General features: G+C 34.4%; 1 protein-coding gene across 5 annotated transcripts in view; it reads right to left on the minus strand.

Annotated features, from left to right (window-relative positions):
* MAPK10 (mitogen-activated protein kinase 10) overlaps window positions 1–25,248 on the minus strand; it is a 340,034-nt gene that overhangs the window by 53,969 nt on the left and 260,817 nt on the right. For 4 of the 5 annotated variants that reach the window (XM_082463256.1, XM_082463253.1, XM_082463255.1 and 1 more), the window contains 3 exons: window positions 24,646–24,784; window positions 23,782–23,947; window positions 21,272–21,343 (listed from right to left, as the gene is read on the minus strand). In XM_082463256.1, coding sequence (XP_082319382.1) covers window positions 21,272–21,343; window positions 23,782–23,947; window positions 24,646–24,784 — 377 coding nt within the window. Of the gene's footprint in view, window positions 1–11,347; window positions 11,420–21,271; window positions 21,344–23,781; window positions 23,948–24,645; window positions 24,785–25,248 lie in introns of all 5 variants that reach the window. The other variant, XM_082463254.1, reaches the window with a different exon arrangement.

A 25,248-nucleotide genomic window follows, 5' to 3' on the forward strand; every position in this document is an offset into this window, starting at 1 on the left:
TTATGAGGCTAAAAGAAGAGAATTAAAATACTGGGAACAGATAGCATATGTAAATTGGTATAGTAATGATCTAAATTATGAACATGTGCTAAGGTCCTTGTGCATTCAGAAGAAGGATAAAAATTATCTGAATTAAAACAGCAATTCTCCACAAATTGAAGTACAGATTCAATACAATTCCAAAATAAATACCAATAGGGATCATTTTACAGAAGTTAGCAAGCCAATTTAAAATATTTGAGGAAGAGCAACAGTTCATTAATCGCTAAGCTACTTCTGAAGATGCCAAAGAAGTCGGATATTTACCCTACCTGATATGTGTATAGTGTACATCTGTATTCATTAAGAAAGGGTAGGAGGAGCTTCAAGATGGCAGAAGAGTCAGACGTGGAGGTCACCTTCCTCCCCACAAATACATCAGAAATACATCTATATGTGGAACAACTCCTACAGAACACCTACTGAACACTGGCAAAAGACCTCAGGCCTCCCAAAAGGCAAGAAACTCCCCACGTACCTGGGTAGGGCAAAAGAAAAAAGAAATAACAGAGACAAAAGAATAGGGACGGGACCTGCACTAGTGGGAGGGAGCCGTGAAGGAGGAAAGGTTTCCACACACTAGGAAGCCCCTCCACGGGCAGAGACAGCGGGTGGCGGAGGGGGGAGCTTCGGAGCCACGGAGGACAGCGCAGCAACAGGGGTGCGGAGGGCAAAGCGGAGAGATTCCCGCACAGAGGAGCAGTGCCGACCAGCACTCATCAGCCCGAGAGGCTTGTCTGCTCACCCGCCGGGGCGGGCGGGGGCTGGGAGCTGAGGCTCGGGCTTCGGTCGGATCGCAGGGAGAGGACTGGGGTTGGGGGCGTGAACACAGCCTGAAGGGGTTAGCGCACCACAGCTAGCCGGGAGGGAGTCCGGGAAAAGTTCTGGAGCTGTGGAAGAGGCAAGAGACTTTTTCTTGCCTCTTTGTTTCCTGGTGTGCAAGGAAAGAGGATTAAGAGCGTCACTTAAAGGAGCTCCAGAGACGGGCGCGAGCCGCAGCTATCAGCCCGGCCCCAGAGATGGGCATGAGATGCTAAGGCTGCTGCTGCGCCACCAAGAAGCCTGTGTGCGAGCACAGGTCACTATCCACACCACCCCTCCCGGGAGCCTGTGCAGCCTGCCACTGCCAGGGTCCCGAGATCCAGGGACAACTTCCCTGGGAGAACACACGGAGCGCCTCAGGCTGGTGTAACGTCACACGACGGCCTCTGCTGCCGCAGGCTCGCCCCACATCCATATCCCTCCCTCCCCCCGGCCTGAGTGAGCCAGAGCCCCCGAAACAGCTGCTCCTTTAACCCTGTCCTCTGTGAGCGAAGAACAGACGCCCTCAGGCGACCTACACGCAGAGGTGGGTCCAGATCCAAAGCTGAATGCCAGGAGCTGTGTGAACAAAGAAGAGAAAGGGAAATTTCTCCCAGTAGCCTCAGGAGCAGTGGATTAAAACTCCACAGTCAACTTGATGTACCCTGCATCTGTGGAATACGTGAATAGACAGTGAATCATTCCAAATTGAGGAGGTGGACTTTGGGAGCAATGATATATATATATATTTCCCTTTTTCTCTTTTTGTGAGTGTGTATGTGTAAGCTTCTGTGTGTGATTTTGTCTGCATAGCTTTGCTTTTACCATTTGTCCTAGGGTTCTGTCTGTCAGTTATTTTTTTGTTTGTTTGTTTTTTGTTTTTAGTATAATTTTTAGAACTTGTTATCATTGGTGGATTTGTTTTTTGGTTTGGTTGCTCTCTTCTTTCTTTCTTTTTAATTACTTTAAAACAATTTTTTAAATAATTCTTTTTTATTTTAATAACTATTTTATTTTATCTTCTTCTTTCTTTCTTTCTTTTATTTCTCCCTTTTATTCTGAGCCGTGTGGATGAGAGGCTCTTGGTGCTCCAGCCAGGTGTCAGGGCTGTGCCTCTGAGGTGGGAGAGCCAACTTCAGGACACTGGTCCACAAGAGACACCCAAGCTCAACGTAATATCAAATGGCGAAAATCTCCCAGAGATCTCCATCTCAACACCAACACCCAGCTCCACTCAACGACCAGCAAGCTACAGTGCTGGACACCCTATGCCAAACAACTAGCAAGACAGGAACACAACCCCATCCATTAGCAGAGAGGCGGCCTAAAATCATAATAAGGCCAAAGACACCCCAAAACACACCATCAAAGGTGAACCTGCCCACCAGAGAGACAAGATCCAGCCTCATCCACCAGAAAACAGGCACTAGTCCCCTCCACCAGAAAGCCTACAGAACCCACAGAACCAACCTTAGCCACTGGGGACAGACACCAAAAACAACAGGAACTACGAACCTGCAGCCTGAGAAAAGGAGACCCCAAACACAGTAAGTTAAGCAAAATGAGAAGACAGAAAAACACACAGCAGATGAAGGAGCAAGGCAAAAACCCACCAGACCTAACAAATGAAGAGGAAATAGGCAGTTTACCTGAAAAAGAATTCAAAATAATGATAGTAAAGATGATCCAAAATCCTGGAAATAGAATGGAGAAAATACAAGAAACGTTTAATAAGGACCTAGAGGAACTAAAGAGCAAAGAAGCAGTGATGAACAACACAATAAATGAAATTAAAAATTCTCTAGAAGGAATCAATAGCAGATGAACGGATAAGTGACCTGGAAGATAAAATAGTGGAGATAAGTACTGCAGAGCAGAATAAAGAAAAAGAATGAAAAAAACTGAGGACAGTCTCAGAGACCTCTGGGACAACATTAAACGCACCAACATTTGAATTACAGGGGTCCCCGAAGAAGAGGAAAAGAAAGGGACTGAGAAAATATTTGAAGAGATTATAGTTGAAAACTTCCCTAATATGGGAAAGGAAACAGTTAATCAAGTCCAGGAAGCACAGAGGGTCCCATACAGGATAAATCAAGGAGAAACACGCCAAGACACATATTAATCAAACTATCAAAAATTAAATACAAAGAAAACATATTAAAAGCAGCAAGGGAAAAACAACAAATAACACACAAGGGAATTCCCATAAGGTTAACAGCTGATCTTTCAGCAGAAACTCTACAAGCCAGAAGGGAGTGGCAAGACATATTTAAAGTGATGAAGGAGAAAAACCTACAACCAAGATCACTCTACCCAGCAAGGATCTCATTCAGATTTGATGGAGAAATTAAAACCTTTACAGACAAGCAAAAGCTAAGAGAATTCAGCACCACCAAACCAGCTTTACAACAAATGCTAAAGGAACTTCTCTAGGCAGGAAACACAAGAGAAGGAAAAGACCTACAATAACAAACCCAAAACAATTAAGAAAATGGGAATAAGAACATACATATCGAAAATTACCTTAAATGTAAATGGATTAAATGCTCCAACCAAAAGACATAGACTGGCTGAATGGATACAAACACAAGACCCGAATATTTGCTGTCTACAAGAGACCCATTTCAGATCTAGGGACACATACACACTGAAAGTGAGGGGATGGAAAAAGTTACTCCATGCAAATGGAAATCAAAAGAAAGCTGGCGTAGCAATTCTCATATCAGACAAAATAGACTTTAACACAAAGACTATTACAAGAGACAAAGAAGGACACTACATAATGATCAAGGCATCAATCCAAGAAGAAGATATAACAATTGTAAACATTTATGCACCCAGCATAGGAGCACCTCAATACATAAGGCAAATACTAACAGCCATAAAAAGGGAAATCGACAGTAACACAAACATAGTAGGGGACTTTAACACCCCACTTTCACCAAAGGACAGATCATCCAAAATGAAAATAAATAAGGAAACACAAGCTTTAAATGATACATTAAACAAGAAGGAATTAATTGATATTTAGGACATTCTAACCAAAAACAACAGAATACACATTCTTTTCAAATGCTCGTGGAATATTATCCAGGATAGATAATATCTTGGGTCACAAATCAAGCCTTGGTAAATTTAAGAAAATTGAAATCGTATCAAGTATTTTTCCAACCACAGCACTGTGAGACTAGATATCAATTACAGGAAAAAATCTGTAAAAAACATACAAACACATGGAGGCTAAACAATACACTACTTAATAACCAAGAGATCACTGAAGAAATCAAAGAGGAACTCCAAAACTACCTAGAAGCAAAGGACAATGAAAACACGATGACCCAAACCCTATGGGATGCAGCAAAAGCAGTTCTAAGAGGGAAGTTTACAGCAATACAATCCTACCTTAAGAAACAAGAAACATCTCAAATAAACAACCTAACCTTACACCTAAAGCAAATAGAGAAAGAAGAACAAAAAACCCCCAAAGTTAGCAGAAGGAAAGAAATCATAAAGATCAGATCAGAAATAAATGAAAAGGAAATGGAGTAAATGATAGCAAAGATCAATAAAACTAGAAGCTGGTTCTTTGAGAAAATAAACAAAATTGATAAACCATTAGCCAGACTCATCAAGAAGAAAAGAGAGAAGACTCAAATCAATAGAAATAGAAATGAAAAAGGAGAAGTAACAACTGACACTGCAGAAATACAAAGAATCATGAGAGATTACTACAAGCAACTATATGCCTATAAAATGGACAACCTGGAAGAAATGGACAAATTCTTAGAAAAGTACAACCTTCCGAGACTGAACCAGGAAGAAATAGAAAATCTGAACAGACCAATCACAAGCACTGAAATTGAAACTGTGATTAAAAATCTTCCAACAATAAAAAGCCATGGACCAGATGGCTTCACAGGCGAATTCTATCAAACATTTAGAGAAGAGCTAACACCTATCCTTCTCCAACACTTCCAAAATATAGCAGAAGGAGGAACACTCCCAAATTCGTTCTACGAGGCCACCATCACCCTGATACCAAAACCAGACAAAGATGTCACAAAGAAAGAAAATGACAGGCCAATATCACTGATGAACATAGATGCAAAAATCCTCAACAAAATACTTGCAAACAGAATCCAACAGCACATTAAAAAGATCATACACCATGATCAAGTGAGGTTTACCCCAGGAATGCAAGGATTCTTCAATATATGCAAATCAATCAATGTGAAACACCATATTAACAAATTGAAGGAGAAAAACCATATGAACATCTCAATAGATGCAGAGAAAGCTTTTGACAAAATTCAACACCCATTTATGATAAAAGCCCTGTAGAAAGTAGGCATAGAGGGAACTTTCCTCAACATAATAAAAGCCACATATGACAAACCCACAGCTAACATTGTCCTCAATGGTGAAAAACTGAAACCAATTCCACGAAGATCAGGAAAAGACAAGGTTGCCCATTCTCACCACTATTATTCAACATAGTTTTGGAAGTTTTAGCCACAGCAATCAGAGAAGAAAAAGAAGTAAAAGGAATCCAAATCGGAAAAGAAGAAGTAAAGCTGTCACTCTTTGCAGATGACATGATACTATACATAGAGAATCCTAAAGATGCTACCAGAAAACTACTAGAGCTACTCAATGAATTTGGTAAAGTAGCAGGATACAAAATTAATGCACAGAAATCTCTTGCATTCCTATACACTAATGATGAAAAATCTGAAAGTGAGATTTAAGAAAACACTCCCATTTACCATTGCAACAAAAAGAATAAAATATCTAGGAATAAACCTACCTAAGGAGACAAAAGACCTGTATGCAGAAAATTATAAGACACTGATGAAAGAAATAAAAGATGATACAAATAGATGGAGAGATATACCATGTTCTTGGATTGGAAGAATCAACATTGTGAAAATGACTATACTACCCAAAGCAATCTACAGGTTCAATGCAATCCCTATCAAACTACCACTGGCATTCTTCACAGAACTAGAACAAAAAATTTCCCAATTTGTATGGAAACACAAAAGACCCCGAATAGCCAAAGCAATCTTGAGAAAGAAAAATGGAGCTGGAGGAATCAGTCTCCCTTAGTTCAGACTATACTACAAAGCTACAGTAATCAAGACAGTATGGTACTGGCAAAAAGCAGAAATATAGATCAATGGAACAGGATAGAAAGCCCAGAGATAAACCCACGCACAAATGGTCACCTTATCTTTGATAAAGGAGGCAAGAATATACAGTGGAGAAAAGACAGTGTCTTCAATAAATGGTGCTGGGAAAACTGGACAGCTACATGTAAAAGAATGAAATTAGAACACTCCCTAACTCCATAGACAAAAATAAACTCAAAATGGATTAAAGACCTAAATATAATGCCAGACACTATCAAACTCTTAGAGGAAAACATAGGCAGAACACTCTTTGACATAAATCACAACAAGATCCTTTTTGACCCACCTCCTAGAGAAATGGAAATAAAAACACAAATAAACAAATGGGACCTAATGAAACTTAAAAACTTTTGCACAGCAAAGGAAACCATAAACAAGACCAAAAGACAACCCTCAGAATGGGAGAAAATATTTGCAAATGTAGCAACTGACAAAGGATTAATCTCCAAAATTTACAAGCAGCCCATGCAGCTCAATATCAAAAAAACAAACAATCCAATCCAAAAATGGGCAGAAGACCTAAATAGACATTTCTCCAAAGAAGATATACAGATTGCCAACAAACACATGAACAAATGCTCAACATCATTAATCAGGGAAATGCAAATCAAAACTACAATGAGATATCATCTCACACCAGTCAGAATGGCCATCCTCAAAATATCCACAAACAATAAATGCTGGAGAGGGTGTGGAGAAAAGGGAACCCTCTTGCACTGTTGGTGGGAATGTAAATTGGTACAGCCGCTATGCAGAACAGTATGGACATTCCTTAAAAAACTAAAAATAGAACTACCATATGACCCAGCAATCCCACTACTGGGTATATACCCTGAGAAAACCATAATTCAAAAAGAGTCATGTATCACAATGTTCATTGCAGCTCTATTTACAATAGCCAGGACATGGAAGCAACCTAAGTGTCCATCAACAGATGAATGGATAAAGAAGATGTGGCCCATATATACAATGGAATATTACTCAACCATAATAAGAAAAGAAATTGAGTTATTTGTAGTGAGGTGGATGGACCTAGAGACTGTCATACAGATTGAAGTAAGTCAGAAAGAGAAAAATAAGTAATAAAATGCTAACACATATATATGAAATCTAAAAAAAATGGTCATGAAGAACCTAGGGGCAAGCTGGGAATAAAGACACAGACCTACTAGAGAATGGACTTGAGGATACGCGTAGGGGGAAGGTTAAGCTGGGACAAAGTGAGAGAGTGGCATGGACATATATACACTACCAAATGTAAAATAGATAGCTAGTGAGAAGTAACCGCATAGCAAGGGAGATCAGCTCTGTGCTTTGTGACCCCCTAGAGGGGTGGGATAGTGATGGTGGGAAGGATGGAGACACAAGAGGGAAGAGATATAGAGACAGATGTATATGTGTAACTGATTCACTTTGTTATAAAGCAGAAACTAATACACCATTGTAAAGCAATTATACTCCAATAAAGATGTTAAAAAAAAAAAAGAAAGAAAGGGTAGTAGTGGTATAGAGATAGACAAACAAGCCAGTGGAACAGTATATAGAGCCCAGAATCTAATACCCCTTCCCCCTAAATGTGAAAACTTATAGGTCAATGAAGAAAGAATAAGCTAGTCAGTAAATGGAACTGAAATCCCTCTTTCACATCATACACAAAAATCATTTCCAAGTGAACTAAAGGCTTAAATATAAGAGATTAAACTTTAAAACATTAACAGCAAAATTACAAGAGAATATAAAGGCATCAAAGGATTCTTAAACAAGACATAAAAATACATGAACTATAAAAAAATAAAATAAAAACAGATTGCCAAATTCCAAAATCACTACACAATAAAATGGGAAAATAATCTAAATATAGGGAGGAGCTATTTGCAACACATAAAATGGACAAAGATTAGGTACTGGAATAAATAAAGAACTCCTACTAATCTGTTTTTTAAAATACAATAGAAAAAAATTGTTTTAAAAAAATTTTTTAACGTATTACCAAGGGGGAAATACTAATGGCCAATAAACAGGAAAAGATGCTTGTAAAGAAAATGTAAATAAAAGCTCCAATGAAATAGGATTTTATATCCAAGAGATTGCTAACAAATTTAAAAACAAATCTGACAATATCAATAGTTGGTGAGGATGTTGAGTGGACAGTTACATTTATATACTTTTACTCTGGAAATCAATCTGATGTTACATAGTCAAGTTTAATATGTGCACACCTATGAGGCCATGCATTTATCATAAAGAAAATTGTCCATGTGCTCCAGGAGACATATATTCATTGTTTATGAAAGCAAAACCGAAAACTCAATGTATTCCAAAGTTTATTTATAGGAGAATGGATTTATTGTAGAATATTGATAGACTGGAATACTATACAGTAATGAAATTGAATGAACTATTTCTGATGCATCAACACGGATAAATCTTAAAAATATAATATTAACTTAAAAAAAAGCAAGTCACAAAATAATGATAGTACAGTATGTAAAACAGATAAAACTAAATAATATGTTGCTTAGGGTTAAATATGCATGTGGTAAAAATGTAAGGAAAGTCAAGGAGTTTGTAAAAACATGTCTTTAGGACTGTGGTGTCCTCTGAGGAAGAGAAAGGATATAATTGAGGAGGAGCACACAAAAAAGTTCAAAGGTATTGGTAATGTTCTACTTTTTAACCTGAGTGGTAGTATATGTTCATTCATTTTATTGATCTTCTTCAAAAGCTATGAATTTAATATTAATTCACTTGTGTAATATAAAATATTTTGTAATTTTTAAAGTAAAATTGTCTGCCAGGGTGAAATTCATTAGGAGATATCCCAATAGAAAAGTATCTCAATAGTTGAATTCTGACTCTTCTGCAGAAAGTTAAACACATTTAATTTGAATGAAATTCAATTAGTATGTATCTTAAAATACATCTATTAATAAAATAGCATATAAATGAACTGTTTTGGGGTATCAATTTCTCAATGCTAAAAATACTGTGTTGAATTTGCTTAGGCATAAAAGATAAAGGGTATAAGATCTTATTAATATTTTAAGTTTTGCTGTTGAGTTATTTTATATATTAAGAAGATATGCATAGCTCATATTGCAAGGACTTTTATCAATCATTTATTTTGAGAATGTCTTCATATAAATAAGGATATGTTGATTAAAAATAATATGACTCCCTATGATATATTGTATAGATGTATACTATACATATTATAGATTTAGATATGATTTTATTGTCACTTTCAGAAAAGTCATATTTAATAATAGGGAATTTTTTACAAATAAGTAATCTGTCTTGCATTTTAAGAGCTTAACGTTATGATACTCAGTGTTCATAATTTGTTTGCTTGAAAAGTACTGGTTTAAACTTACCTACATGTTTGAAATCGTGAAAAGACCACATCTTACAATGAGAGAAGACGCTTTAGAAAATAATTCCCATTTTCCCTTCAAAATATTTACAAATGTATCCTTACACAAACGCTCCAGAAATGACCCAATATAAAAATATCAAGCTCAAGTATTGAAAAGGCATCTAATATGAGACTTTTTAACATTAGCAGCAATCCAAAGGCTTACTTATAAGGGATTTTGACACCCAAGTTGAGAAATGATAACCAAGCAACTTCTTCCAAAAAATGGATTCTAAGAAATGTTAATCCATACTTAATAACTCAGTTGTGGAAATCTGATTTGATTTTCTTTAATAGAAAATGTAGGAAAAGTAATGAAAATCAATCATTTTAATTTATAGGTGGCAAATAATTCATTTCAGTCATCAATTATTCAAGCACAATGAACTTCTGAAAAATCAAAGAGTATAGAGTTAACAGACTGAGTCTATTTTTATCAAATGTCTAAAATTAGCCAAAACTTAAGAACTGTTTCATGTTCGTGTTCAAAGGCCAAACTCAAGTTTATAATTCGTTGGGAATCAAAGAAATCCTGTTTGTTTAAAATCTGAAGGAATTTAGTTTTTGTTACACCAACATACTTTTAAAGAGCATTAACATAAACATGAATGTGGCAAATTTATAGATGCTACTTAGTAAAATGCATATGTAGGAGACAATACTGCAATATAGACATAAATTTTTTAGAAATAAATGTGTGTCATATATAAAACTAGAAAAAAGTTTTCAGTAAGAATAGAATTAAAAGTAGTGCAGCTTTATTTTTAACTAAACAAAACATTTCAGGTTAAGTTTTTTATTCTACAAAAACTGAGTGCCTAACTCGGTCATTTTGTAAACTGGTCCTTTAATACATACAGAGAATATATGTATGCAACTATATATATGTGATATATTAATCCTCAGAGCAAATGGCTAATTATAATATGATTAGGCTATAATATTAGTAATTAGATTTACTTTAATTATACTTTAAAACATCATTATTATAGGCTTGATTTTGTTTTTGAATTATCATTTAAGTAATGATCATTTTATCTTTAGTATGGTGAGGATATAATATTTTCATAAGTGACTACATGTAGGAGGATATTTAACTAACTAAAGAAAATAAGTTATTATAAACCCGTATACTAAATCACATTATCCATATCTTTTTAATACTGCAGAGCGTCTAGAATCTTTAATTGCTAATTATTAGCTGCTTAAGAGAGGATCACTTTTACTTATTCAAGTGATGTAAATTTGGTCTCTTCAGATATTTCATATAATCATTACTATTAATGAGGTTTTAGTTATTGTACTCGTTAATAATGTGGAGAAAATAAGAGCAGGAATGGAGCTATTATTCCTAGAAATTAAGCAAATGAGAAAAATAATTTTAGAAGGTCAATTTTAAAATGAAATTCATATGAATGCTCTGTGATTATGTGTTAATGATAAACCTATTACATTTGTGAGTACACATAAATCTAACTGATAAAAGATTTCCATGCCAAGTGAATATTCTTATGATATAAAAGCATAAATATTTAATCTTTAACTAAAAGATTTTGTCATTTATTATCTAGCTATGAATATAACTTAATTTTAAAACATCTACAACAAAAAACAGTAAAGAGTATATCACTGTCATTAATTTCATAGGACTGAATTAAGGCAGACCTTTGGATAGCATGTTGAATGTTCCATATTTGATACTGTATTATCCACATAAGATCTTGCTAGGAGACAAGGTTACCCTACCATAACGCCAGCTGGTAAACATTTGACATTGGAGTCTCCAGAACCCCTCTAAGGGCAGTGAGAATATACCATCAGCAGTATTGTACTGGACACCAAAAGGAATTGATTGAAAATGATACCCATAGAGACCACTGGCTGCTAAGAAGGATACGATCAGTGCCAGGAAACAGCACTGCACCTTTTATCATTTCTCCCATGATGCACCCTACTGACCACATGTCAACTGAAAACAAAAATGAAATGAAGATAAACAAGAAGACAGAAATAGAACAGCAAATAAACGAAAACACTTGCCTACCCATGCCATGGAGCAACAGTCTGACCTTTTGCTGACTGGATAAGAGGCCAGTCTTACAGTGCTTTAAAACAGTGGATGGGAAGAACACAAGAATGTCAGGACCCTTTCTGCTATGTAACTGAACTAACAATGCCACTCAATGCCACCTAATGTATGATAATATTATTTTGCAATTATAATTCAATGATTAATTTAGTTTCTGATTTAAAAGGTCTCATTTGCATTCATCTGCTAGAATCCTACTGATTTGTATTGTAAATTATTTTAGATTGTGTTAATATGGGAAACATGCAGATTGGTTTTTCTTTCATTCTTTTGTATACTATACTTGGAGAAAAAAAAGAAAGAAAATCTGAGCGGCCAGCAACCTCAGAAGAAAGGGTTTCTTTTATAAAACACACTTACTCTTATTTATAAATATGAATAAATTTCCAGAAGTGAAATGCCAGTCCAAGAATGAGTGTTTGGAATATGCTGGTTCAGTTTCATTGACTCCCATCAAAGGAGCATGCTTCTAAACTGGAAGCCTCGTCTTATCCTCATAAGCACAGTTGCTTTATAATGGTAAGAAATGTTGGCTTTCAAAACAAGGTGGTTTGACATGAAATGAACAACATGACTTAAAGAGGTGACCCTTCTTCTGAGACTGTGAATCAAAAGAAACCTGGAATTCAAGGTGAAATTACAGTGGTCTCTCTGCTATTGCCAGTTATCGTCCAGAACTTAAAACCAGGAAGCAGGGCAGAGGATACTCAGGGAGGGGCAAAATGGGGAAGCAAGAAAGTGAAATCTCTCTTTAACTATACTCGGTTACTCACGTGTTCCTATTAAAACTCAGAAAGAAAGGTAGGTCATTCTTATGGGGGAAAATAACCTAGAAGAATAAGGGAAGTTGAGGGGGAACAAATAGGGAAAGGCATTAGGATAGCAGCAGCACACTATAATTTTGCACCAGTTACTCTTCAAATTACATCTTGTAATTTGGCAGTAACCTTACAGAATTCCTCATAAGATTCTTTCCAGTGTGAAAATCTCAGTCAGGTTAAACTCGAAGTTTCCAAAGTTTGACTTAACATCTAAACAGAGTGATCACTGCAAAGAAATGGTTACAGCTTTGAAGGTGATAAGCATACCCAGAGAAGCAAATTAGTTTTGCTTCCATTTTAGGAAAGCAAGTGACATGCAAAAATATCAGGGAAAGATAGAGCAAACAGTTGTGCATCCCTTTACTATTAATGCATTTGTAATTCCAGATAATATCTGTCTCACAAGAGGTTGGTATTGTGAGTAACTTGATTAAAGGGGAAAAAAAATCTCTGAAACGGTATTTGCTTTTGAATTGCAAATATTCTTATCATACTGTCCAAAGTGACCAGTCTAAGTTGTTATTTACCATGTATCTATTTTTTATAGATATTGTGGGAGAGATAGGTAAAAAAATATACAGCTATAAACTCAGTAAGCATGTTTTCTCTTGCCTGCATCCAAACATTTGGAAAAGGCTATTTCTGCCACAAACCTATCTGCTGGTTAGAAAACTTCTATTTCTATTTTTTATTTAATGCAAAAAATATCTCTTCTATGTTATCTCTGGCAGAAACTCATTTTTTTCTGCTGCAGAACCAACTCCATTGCTTTCTAATTGTATAACCCTGGCCAAGTTACTTCATCTAAAATGAGGATGATAGACAGTATTTATCATGTAAATTTTTTTTAAGATGTAAAAGGATTATGCCTGGTAAAGAGCCTTCCACACTGCCTGGTACATAGTAAATTCTCAATAAATGTTAGTTATGTATCATCATGTATTTTATATATATATATAAATTATATTCATATACATATATAAGTATGTGTATAAATATATACATATATAAATTATATACATATATGCATATATAACTTATATATTGGAATTAAATATATATAGGGAAGGCTCATTTATTTTATATTTATATAATATTATACTGTATCTTGTATTTATATATATAATTAAGAAATTTTTCCAATGAGGAAAGCTTACTCACTGGGCAATCCTTTTCACTGCTGAAACCACTTAGAAAGGCATTCCACATCACAGCTGACTCTATGGAACTTCTCTCCATTATCTAAACAGGAATTACCCTGTTCCCTAATCCAAATAATAATCTTAAAATATGTGAATATAATCTATGATCTCCAGCCACTCTTCTAAAACTGGAAAATTTTCATCTTTCAGACTAAAATCCCTTGATTTTCACTCTCCCTCACCTATGCCTTTAAACAACAGCAACAACAATAACAACAGATGACCTACATGGAATCTTAGTCCTGGTATTGCTTCAATCTCAGTTGGTTCTAGACTGTTGTTGGTTTAATAACTGCTATATCTCCCCATTCTCATTTGTGTGGCTCTGCTGGATACAGATATTTCAAAGTAAAAGGAGAACAGTTTTGGAAACTTATCTTCATGTCAGAAGCTAAAATAGACAATAGATCACAAAGCTTTCACATAAAAATAATGCAGAGATATATAAACTCAAGATCTGAACTACTGATGAATATACTGAATTCCATTTTCTTTATTTAATGTATCTTTTCTGAGTAATAATGCCCTGGAAATCTCTTTACTTTCCAAATTCCATTTAAGTTCCCTCACGATTCACTATTCCTACAGACTATCCATGCTTATGCCACGGAAATGCTAAGCCTTGTGCCTGGAAATGATAAGCCCTATTATTATAAATTATAAAAGTAGAGTATATGCACATGAATTTATATAGATTTTTATTACTCAAGACAGGATGATTTCTCAAGAGAAAGCCATTGCATCAAATTTTATTAATTAGTCATCACAACTAAAACAGGAAATAGGCAATAAAAGAATCTGATAATAAATCTTGTTGGAACCAGGGGTAGTAGTAAGCCTTCCCTCATCTAATATGCATATCTGCTTATCAGGGTGAAACTGGATTATTCTATGAAAATTTCAAGATATTCCAATGAATACTGACTGTGAATAGACCTTAGAAGAAATTGGCAAATTCAATCACAGTTGGAAACTGGATTTTGATGCTTTCTGAGACAGTCTGATACGGTATTTGGGTCTCCATAAGAGTTTTGTACACTAATGCTGCCGAGGTAGAATTCTGGTTGCTTTTATGGTTCTGATTCATTACATTTCCCCGCTCATCATCAGTATTCCCAGAGGCAGAGAGCAGATTCATTTGCAACTGTGACAGGCAGAAACTGAGTCACTTTCCTTAGAAGGAATGTTAAGTAAGTTTTGGTGTTACTAAAATATGGTTATAAGTTTTCTAGGTGAGAAAATCTCAAGTGTATTATTTGTCAGGCATTAGATTATACTAAATTATCTTTTTTATACTTTATCCAAGTGATAGAAATGATATAATATAGGTCGTGGCAGTTTAAATCTAAATAAAGAAAGCACTTTACTGCTACTTCCACACCCCAGTGGCTTGGATTGTGATCTATGATGAAATATATTTTGGACTATGTGAGCTTCTAACCAGCAACCTGGCAAATGTTTCCTATCCAGGAGATTATGCGGCTCTGGTAACGCAATTGTGAGACTACACTGCTTTTCTCCTTAACCTAATTATATCTTTATTTAGCATAGGATTCAGACAATGGGCTTTGATAAATTTTCTTTCAACGAATACTTCAAAGTACAATACGAAGAAGATTTAATATGGTTTTCTAAAATCTGAACATCATTTCTTTGAAAAGTTTGTTTTAAAAGTTAAAATTTAATTAGATATTTTACAAAAGCACATTGTTTTAAACTTCAGCACAAAGATGGAATTATAAAAGGCTACTGATATCCATAAATAAACTGTGAATGTACCTACTTTGCACTTGTGAATCTCAGTAAAAAAATAAAAAAAATTCACAGAACACAATGCTAAATATTCTAATTCCAGGAAACAGAGGAAGATTTTCTCCTTGAGACTACCTGTTTAACTTGCTTTTCCTTCTTCATGACTTCTATGGCATCGTATTAATGACTAACCTTTATTTTATAAATGTCATATCATTGATTTGCTTTTTTAACAAAACAGAAGAAAATCCATTTAAACTTACAACAGAGGAGAAAATCTTTAGCTTTATGTTAAATTATAAATAAAACTGTAGACTAATGAATTTTTAAAATATTATTTTATAAAAAGACAAACAATTATTTACTGCAACAAAATATTAAATTGTCATCTTTAAAATCGTGTAATTCTGCAGTGTACACAAATAAGGAATTTAAAGAAATCCTGATGTTGAAAAAAATTTTTTTTTCTTTAAACTTTTCATGTTCTTATGAACAAATAGTGAATGCTGGCTCTGAATGTCTCACATTATCACCAAATTAATTACAAGCTCCCTGAAGATTCGGGTAATTATCCTCACTTCATTCTGCACATCAACTTGAAGAAGTGCTTTAGTAAGTGACAAACTATTCATTTTCTTTCCTTTTACTGTCTAATTCACAGATAATTTTGGTTTCTCATCACTTGAGAAATTTTTTTATTCTAGGTGGTCTTTTGGTTATTTCTATTTTTTATAGTTTATCTAATTCAATTTGAAGGTTATTTGGGCTGGAGTGCCCCCAAACTAACTTCATACCATAAAAACTGAAGTTCCTTATCTTTTAAAGGTATTTAAAGGTATGTGTATGTTTGTAAACATCTAATGTTTTATATGTATCAAATGATATCATCACAGCCATCCTGTAAGGCAGGCAAAGGAGGTATTTTATAAAGTAAATTGAAGTTGGTAGGAGATGTCACATGACTAAAGCTAAGAGGACCAGAGTAAGTTCTTGGAGCCCTTATGTGCTGGAGGCTCATTTGACTGCTGAAGGGAGAAAGAGTCCCACAATAGGTATCACTGTTCACAAACTTTGTCCTAAGGACCAATCAGGCCAAGGACAGTTTGAATGGAATAGAACACGTAGTGACTAAGGAATGTGTTTTGTTGTTTGCAGTTTTACCCCCTCAAATAGTTCACCTTATTTTTAAAGATCTTTCAGTACTCTGCCTACAGAACTGTAGAGGGATAAGGAAAAATAATATGCTTTTAAACCTTTCTATATCCATTTCCGGGAGACAGGAGACTCCTGGGGGACCCAGCAGTCCTAGTGGAGCTTTGTCCATGGTCACTTAATAGCTCCTCTCCAAGGCATCAAGGAGTCAAGTTCCATCTCCTCAATTTCTTCCTTCTGTTCCACCCCCAAAGTCTGTTCTCTGTGTCTTCCCTCACTTTCTGCCCCTTTTCTGTGTATTTCTCTCAACTTCTTTTATCACCTTCATGCCTTATCCTACCCTCTGTTACATTCTGGCCTACTGTAAATTTCTTGGGAGAGGGATTTTGCTCTTATAACTCTCTCCTCCTCCCATCTGTTCAGATAACCTCAGAATCTCCAGCTCCCATTCTAGTGATTCCCGCCTTACTCTGATTTTCTCAAAGTAATAATAATAGAGAAGAGTATTCACAAATTCATGGTGAAAATATATTCTTTTAAGCAAATACAAAGAAAAAAAATTGTCTTATTTTTTCAAATGTTTGTGATTATTGGCAATTTGCTTATGGGTGTGAAAGAATGACTAATTTTTACATCCCAATTTTATTTAAAGTCATAAATTATACATTATTTGAGATAATGTTGTACTACCATAATATTAGATAGAAGATGCAGAATATAGCAATGTATTAGCTGCAAAAGTTTATTAGGAAGTAAGCAGAGTTATTTCAAAGAGGGAAGAAGGATTAAGAATATCGATCTGTACTAGATGGATATAATAATCCACAACCTCCAATTTTTGCTCACCTTACTTTGATTATTCCTAATTTTCATTTGTTCAAGTTTAGAAAAGATATGATACTCAGTTAATCTGAGGATGTTTTCTTCATTTCTTCAAATATATTTTTGGCAAATCATTCTCTGTTCCTTAATAACCTGGCTTCTTGGAAAGATTATATGTACATCCTTTTCTTTCTAACTGAAATTTCTCATGTCCTCCGAGGGAAAGGCAAGAGGCAGTGTTTTAGCAATCTGTCAGCTTTAATTGGAAATAATATGCTTGAGGTCCAGAAGTTTCAAATGAATATGGTGTGCCTATTTTTAACATTTCCCAGGTCCAGAGAACTTTGGCCAGAACTCAAAATAAGGGAATATCACAGACCTTGCTCAAAAAAGGTGCTACCATTTGAAGTAGAATGGAAAAAATAAGGTAGAAAGAATATATTTAAAAGAAGCAGGCTTAAGGAAAGAACTGGTATTATATGAAAACTATACTGGTATTATATGAGACTTCAGTAATCAAGAAAGCAGAATGCCCTGGTTGGGCTGTGGAGTGGATGGAAGGAGTCAGGAACTAGATAGTCCTTTAAAAAACCAAAAAACAAAAAAAAGCTTCTAAGGAAGTATCATAAAACTGCTTTACTACAATTTATTATTAAAAAAACCAAAATCTTAATGAAATATAAAGTCACTGATGCCTCTTATATGATCATTGGACTATGTAAATAAAATAATGGACCTGGCATATTTATTGTTCTTTGGCTTGAAATTCATCATGGGCCCAAGAATTATTAGTAATACTATATATTTTGTCAGCATATATGCTATGAAATAGGTTTTAATCATAAAACCATAATGAAAATTGAGTGTATAATAGTGTATGTTTATATAATTAAGAAACTCATTACACAAGAAAAACAAACACTTTATAAATGTTCCTTTGGATATTAAAAAAGCTAACAAACTAATAAAAGTAAAAGTAAAAAAGTGAAATATTTATGTATGTAGGTTGCCAACACGTTTAGTCATCAAGAAACTACCTTGTGATACCATCTGGATCGTATCAATAGTCAATAAATCCACACAATGTTTCTCAAAATGCAAAATGTTAAATACAATTTTAACAGAGGAAAATAGCTAAAACTTCGGTCATCAATGATAATTTCATAAGATTTCCCAATTTTTCAAGGTGTTTTACTACTTTTACTTAGGGTCCAGATTTTAAAAAAGGAACATTAAAAAGTTCTGTTCAGAGAGAGGAATAATGTTGATTATGATGATAGAGTATTATAACATAATTTTTCAGTGTCAGAGAAATTCAACAGAAATTACTCTGAATAATTCTAAGTGAATTATTCACTTAGATTGTTTTTTTAAGTATCTGAAGAATCTTGGAAGTAGTCAAGGTATAAATTATCATATACTAAAATTTGATATTACTTCCAGTAAATGCTGGAATCATTTCAATATGTTAAAATATTGGTATGATTCTTCTCCCTATAAATAAGCTCCATCAGCCCCCAAACTTGTGTCTGATCATCCTGGCCTAGTGAAGTTACTTCAATGCTCTGATCCCTTTATTATTGGTAGTAAGCTCTAATCACAAAATGATAATAACTTCATATAAAAATTAATGAAACAATTCTACTCAAAAACATATAATACATGCAATCCATTGTTTAATAGGGACTTTTATGGTTTAGTTTAATTTTAAATATGGTCATGACTAAGACATTAAATTATAATTTTAATTATAGGCAAAATGAATTCCAATGCATTTCATCTGAAAGTTATTTACCTATATTTAAGTAAAATTTAACTTAAGCAAGATATTTTCCACTATAATGACTTTATGTAACTTCCCCACTGACTTATAGGTCAGCAATATATGGCACTAGGCTATCGGATACCAGTATTTTATATAATCATCACAGGAGATAAAGGAATACAGAATACAAACACTTATTACAATCTACATTTTGTGTATTGGGGTTTATTTAATTTTTAGGACCATATTTATCAAGGATATATATTTTATGTATTGATATTTGCACAATTTACTTACAGTTCTAAACATTTTTCTAAAAAATAAACTAGGATAAAAGGAAAAACAGACCTCCAAGAGAACAATTTCTGGAAGAATGTAGAATTATCAATATGGTGCTATTATCTTTGCTTGTTTATCTGAAGGGTATTTTGGGTTCAAAAATGTTTTAATTTTTCCTAATTCTATTGACTTTTAAATTTAATACTGCTAAAATAAGAGAAAAAGAACCCTGATAAATGCCTGAATAGCTAAATTAGATCTCAGAGAACCATGCTACATGGGAATCAAGTTACTGTAACAACAATGTCACATGGGAACGAGATATTTTGTAACATTTTGTCTTTGGGAATTGACTGAGAAATTCTGGGTTTTTTCAATCTGAAATGTACTGTACCCCAAAGACAAAAGCACACACACACGCACACACACACAAATTCCTACTTTTGTATGAAATCAATACATATGAATGTGAATTACAATATTGTTCAAACCAACTACATGATTTGTATGTAATTGATCCTCAAAATAAATTCAATAACTAATTTAAAGTAAAATGAAATATTATCATTTAAATACATAATCAATATGAAAATTGAGATATTTTACATTTTCTTTTTATATCTTCAAAATCCAGTAGGCATTTTGCACATATAACACCTCTGAATTCAGACTAACCATATTTCAAGAGCTAATGTGGCTAGTGGCTACCTATTGGATACTATAGTTGTAGAAGATGTCATTACTATTATATTACTATTGGAATTTAGAGAATATCTTATTAATATACAGCAGAATAAATAAATGCCTACATTAAATGCATGGTCATTGTGGCATCAACTTTCTATTGTCAGATTTTTTTTATCATTGGCCTTTTCTTCTATTCCTACTAAATAACAATAATAATCTTTCTTACATTATAAGAGTTCTTAATAGAGCTTTCTTATTAATCAAATACAATACTTAATAGTTATGGATCACATGTTTACTGCCAATTTCTAAAAAACTTCCAATGTAATAAATATATTGAACTCACTCTTGCATTATCGTTGTTAAAGTTCTCAGTTGTTGTACTTAGATTTGCATAATTATGTGTTAACAGGGTATTTCTGTATTTATAAAAATATATTTTCTATTAATATGTAAACTTTCTTATTGATATATTACAAACATATATATGTGCCTTTGTTAAAGAGTGAACTTTTGATCCTTTCAGATATATACCAGCTCTTTTAATAATTCCAAATCAGAGATACCTGTCCAAGAAATTTCTGATGGAATCTAGTAGAAGACTAAGTGGTAGAACACAAATCAACACTGCTTTTTTTTTAATTGACTATACTCCTCACATTGTATATTTCATTTCTTTAATTCTAAATTTCATTGGAAAAGCAATTATCTATGTCTAAGTCACATCTCCAAGTCAGATGAGGAAAGCCTATTTTAAACCCACCTCACCTCCAGCAATTTGAATAATAATTATGATTTTTAAATGTGGAAGTTCTTGTTTGAAGGAAGATGTGCTATATTAAACTATTTAAGACTGGCTATAGTGTCAAGAGTAATTCAAATCAATAAAGGCATGGACAGAAGCTTAAGATGTCAGCAAGTAGAGAAATAATTATGCCTAAATTTGTTGAAGCATAAAATGGTTTTAGAAGGAAGATAGATAATACTTGCAAATAGTGACTGCTATTTTGAGTTACAGATAAGAAAATTTAAGAAGGAAAAAACCCATTGAAAATTTAATTAAAACAAACCATTGAGGTACGTAGTCTTCAGTACTGGTCAGATTAGAGAAATAATCACTTTTTTTTTAGTCACAATTATACCACTTACCCAACTTTTTGCTTCTATCTTTACTCTCCTGGCAAAATCATTATGTGTTTAAAGGGAGAGAGAACAAAACAGGTAAGGCTGCAGCAAAAAGGTACAAGGATACAGTCCCTTCCTGGAAAGAGGATTTTGTGGCGAACCATTTCTCCCATAATGCATCCCACAGACCATATATCCACTAGAATAAGAGAGAGGGAAGTGAAGAAAAGGGAGGAGAGTAAAGTTAACTAAGATAATTGATCTCTGAAGGAGGAGGAAAAAGAACAGTTTGATTAGAAGGTACAAATTTTGTCTCCCACCAAAAGTTGGCCAAAAAGGTGAGTTAAAACGAGCAATATAATATCACATAAACAACATCTAGTATAAGAACTCAAATTAATTTTTTAAAGTTTCTTTATGAGTGCCTTAGATTGCCCTTTAGTGCCATAAAATGGTAGCATGGAAAAGCAGCAGCTTAACCAAAAGTATCTCCATGCCAGGTGACAGCTAAAAGCCACCAAAGGGTTTTCGATGTCATTTGCTGGATGCAGAGAAAATAATCTTAATCGACCCTTGGGGTGGCTGTTTCCATTTTCTATTCTATTCAGTTACACGGAATAGGGCAACTAGAGACTCTCTTTTTCTTGGTCCAAAATAAGGTACATGCAACCAAATCCAAGAAACTAGGAAATGGCTGGAACCATGGTTTAAAGGCAGAAATATTGGAATCCCTGGTATTCAAGACTTAGTTTTTCCTTCAGAAGTTATTCTTGTAAATAAGTATCAGTTTTTGTTTCTGTTTGAAATATTTCAAGAAAAAAGATGCATAAATAATTTGCACATGTATAAAGGAGTCATGACATAAATAAAGTATTAAAGGTGTTAAAAAGTTGTTACACACATAGGTTCCTCAATTGTCATACTTGTTAACAAAACAGGCTTCACCTTCTCTTACTAATCTTTACCCTCTTCCAACTCTCTTTTTAGTAAGGACAAAGGGAACTCTGGGGCAGAAACATTAGGCTAAAATGCTCCTTGGGGAAGAAAGGCAGGGTTCGGTGCACAGGGTAGCTGGGCATGCCCGTTGTCAGAGCAAGCAGGTTTTTCTGCATGATAACCTTTATCCTGTATGGAGGTGAGAGCAGCACAAGGGTGCTAGGTGTGCTTTCTCCATGGATCAGGAGAAGCCAAACAACTAAGGCAGCAACTTGCAATCCTTTCTAGTGAGGGAAGAACAAGAGATGAGATCACATGCCATCTGTACAGCAAAGATCTGAAAATCCATAATAGCAAATTCAGAACACCCCTCCCCCACCAGATTCTTGTAGATTCTTGATTTCTTGAATTTTTTAATTGGTTCCCACTTTGATTTTTTAAAAATAACTTATGAAGAATGTATACAACTATCTTCTTTTCCAAATAAGTTAGATGTGGTATTGCCTTGGGAAGAGGACTAGATTTTCCTCCTCCAAGTCAAAACGGATTAGAATTCTGCCATTGTCCAACAAAGTAAACCTGACCTTCCGAAGAACTTTTTCCCTGCCTCTGCACAAATGCACAAAAGTATTGGCTCTCTTCTAATCTGGAAGGGCACAAAGAAATTTTTTAAAACTTTGGTGTCCAGGGAATTTTCATAAAAGTACTCTGTAGCACCTACACATAAAAATACAATGATAATTATTTCTATAAAACTTATAGATTGCCAGGAACTAAATAGAATATCAAAATGAGTATGAAAGGTACATTGAGTGCATTTATACAATTCTAATTTAAGACAAGTTTAATTCCTAAATATAGTGGATGTGTTTTTTAATACACCTCATTACTTATTAGAGATATTCTTTTAAAAATAATATATTGCAATGCTTTCTAATAAGTATTTTTAAAAATCCTTCATTTTAATAAAATCAAATTAGAATACATTTTGAAGATTCTTTCTACCTTTTCTTTTAAAGTGTTCATGAATACTAGATTTTCTTCATAAAATCAATAGTGTAAAATTTAATACTTTTCTCTCTCTATGGTTTTAGAATTTATTAAAACTTACTAGGCAATTGCTACCTTAACTATTACTTATGGAACACTTTAAAGTATTAAAGAAATTCTTATCCAACTTGAACAATTTGGATTATTCTAAATTGACTGTGCATTGAGCATTTGTGAATATTCTTGCTCCAAGGATTTGTGGTATCTTTTTGTTTGTCTTTTCCTAAGACTAGAGCCATCAATCTAAGAAGTGACATAAAGCCAAATGGCTAAATGCAGTAGATAGATTTCTTCCTGTTTATACTCACTTTGAGCTGAGCTGCCACCTAAATAGCAATTTTTCTCAATATCTATAGCATGTATGCTAATCAGTATCCACTTGACTGTTTAATCAGACTCCATTTACAATTCTTTTTAGCTATGACATTTCAGTGTTCTTCTAACCAAGCTTACTTCTCAGGAACATCCTTCACATGTTTAATGAGTGATTCTTCGTAGTAATATTTTTTTAAAAACCTCTGAATATGAAAGCTGGCAGCCTTATTTTTTAAAAAGTTCATATACATGAGAGAGAACATTACTCTTGGCTATCTAAAACACGTACTCATTTTCTTCACAGTTTCTTTGGCTGGTACTCAGAAGCATCCTTACCGTTCTCCTTGTAGCCCATTCCCAGAATAACCTCAGGGGCCCTGTAATAACGTGTCACCACATAAGGAGTCATCATGAAGCTTGTGCCTGCTGTCCTGGCCAATCCAAAGTCTAGGATTTTCAATGTACAATCAGACTTGACTACGATGTTACTTGGTTTCAAGTCCTGACAATAGGAACAAGAGAAGAAATTAAAAGCTAGCACCAAATGGAACAGGTGATTTCCATCTACTCAATCAACATGGCAGTCTTGCAATAGCACTGATGGGTGCCCGCCCGCCATTGACTGTAGAGCCCTATGTAAAGCAAAAGAGTACTTCCCAAAAGAAGTTTACAATTAGTTTTGGGATTTCTTTGTTTTAACATCCTCAGAAGCTTTTTTAAACCCAGAAGAGAACTGTATCATTTTTACAATTTAGGCTCATCTTGGGAAGAGCTTTTTAGAAAAAAACATCATTTGTTGTCATCTGTTAGGTTTCTCCTTATGGCAACATAAACCTTTTAGTTTATACTTCATTTCTAGGCCAGACAGAAGAGCAGATCAGGGCTGCTGTCTTTATGTGACCAGAAACAGTGGAAATGAACTGTCTTGTTTCAGCTGCACATATGACTCTGCCAATCAGAATTTCTGAGAAGCCTTGAAAGCTGACTCTCAATGAGCTGAAAAATTATGTTAAACAAAACCAACTACAGTGTGCTGAAATCTCCTCCTACACATTAGTGAACTATGTGCTAATTCTATAGTAAAATAAATGAAGTACATTATATTTAACCAAGCTCCCCTACATAAAGAAAATAATCTACAGTTGCTCTTTCTCTTCTCCACAAGCATCTTCATTATAATTCTGGACTAAGTATTCTTACCCTGTGAATAATTCCAGCAGAGTGAAGGTGCTTGATGCCACACAACATTTGGTATAGCAGGTAAGACATTCGCTCGTGGTCTAACTCCATCTGAATCACCTGACACAAGTTGGCATCCATCAGTTCCATTACTAAGTAACTGCAAGGTAAATCCACTTTGTAAGTTCCAAATCACAAGACATGTGAAGTTCTTCAAACAAGTCAGGATCCTCTCCTAAATCTATAAGTTTCCGAACTTCCCAGCTCAACTTTTGACTGAATTAAGTATATGAGAAACCTCCAAGTATTGCATGCATGTTAGCCATGGTAACTCTACCACAAAGATGCTAATAGAAGTAGCATTTATTAGTGTGTGGTTCCTGTCTGTATATTTTGTACCTTCATCTTGTTCTCATTTTACCCTGAATTCCCTGAACTCTTTCCCGTGTATTATGATTACAAATAAGAAAAAAAATTCAGAATAGCATCTTCCATTAAATGCAAGGTATCTGTGTTAAATAAGACAACGTGCTAGGATTCACTTCCTCTCCTCTGCTTATTGTCATTATACTTCTGGAAGGTTTTTTTGCACAAAATCAAAGGCACCACAAAAATAGAAAGAAA

Source organism: Balaenoptera physalus (genome assembly GCF_965194825.1).
Source record: "Balaenoptera physalus genome assembly, chromosome: 5".
Classification (NCBI taxonomy): domain Eukaryota; kingdom Metazoa; phylum Chordata; class Mammalia; order Artiodactyla; family Balaenopteridae; genus Balaenoptera; species Balaenoptera physalus.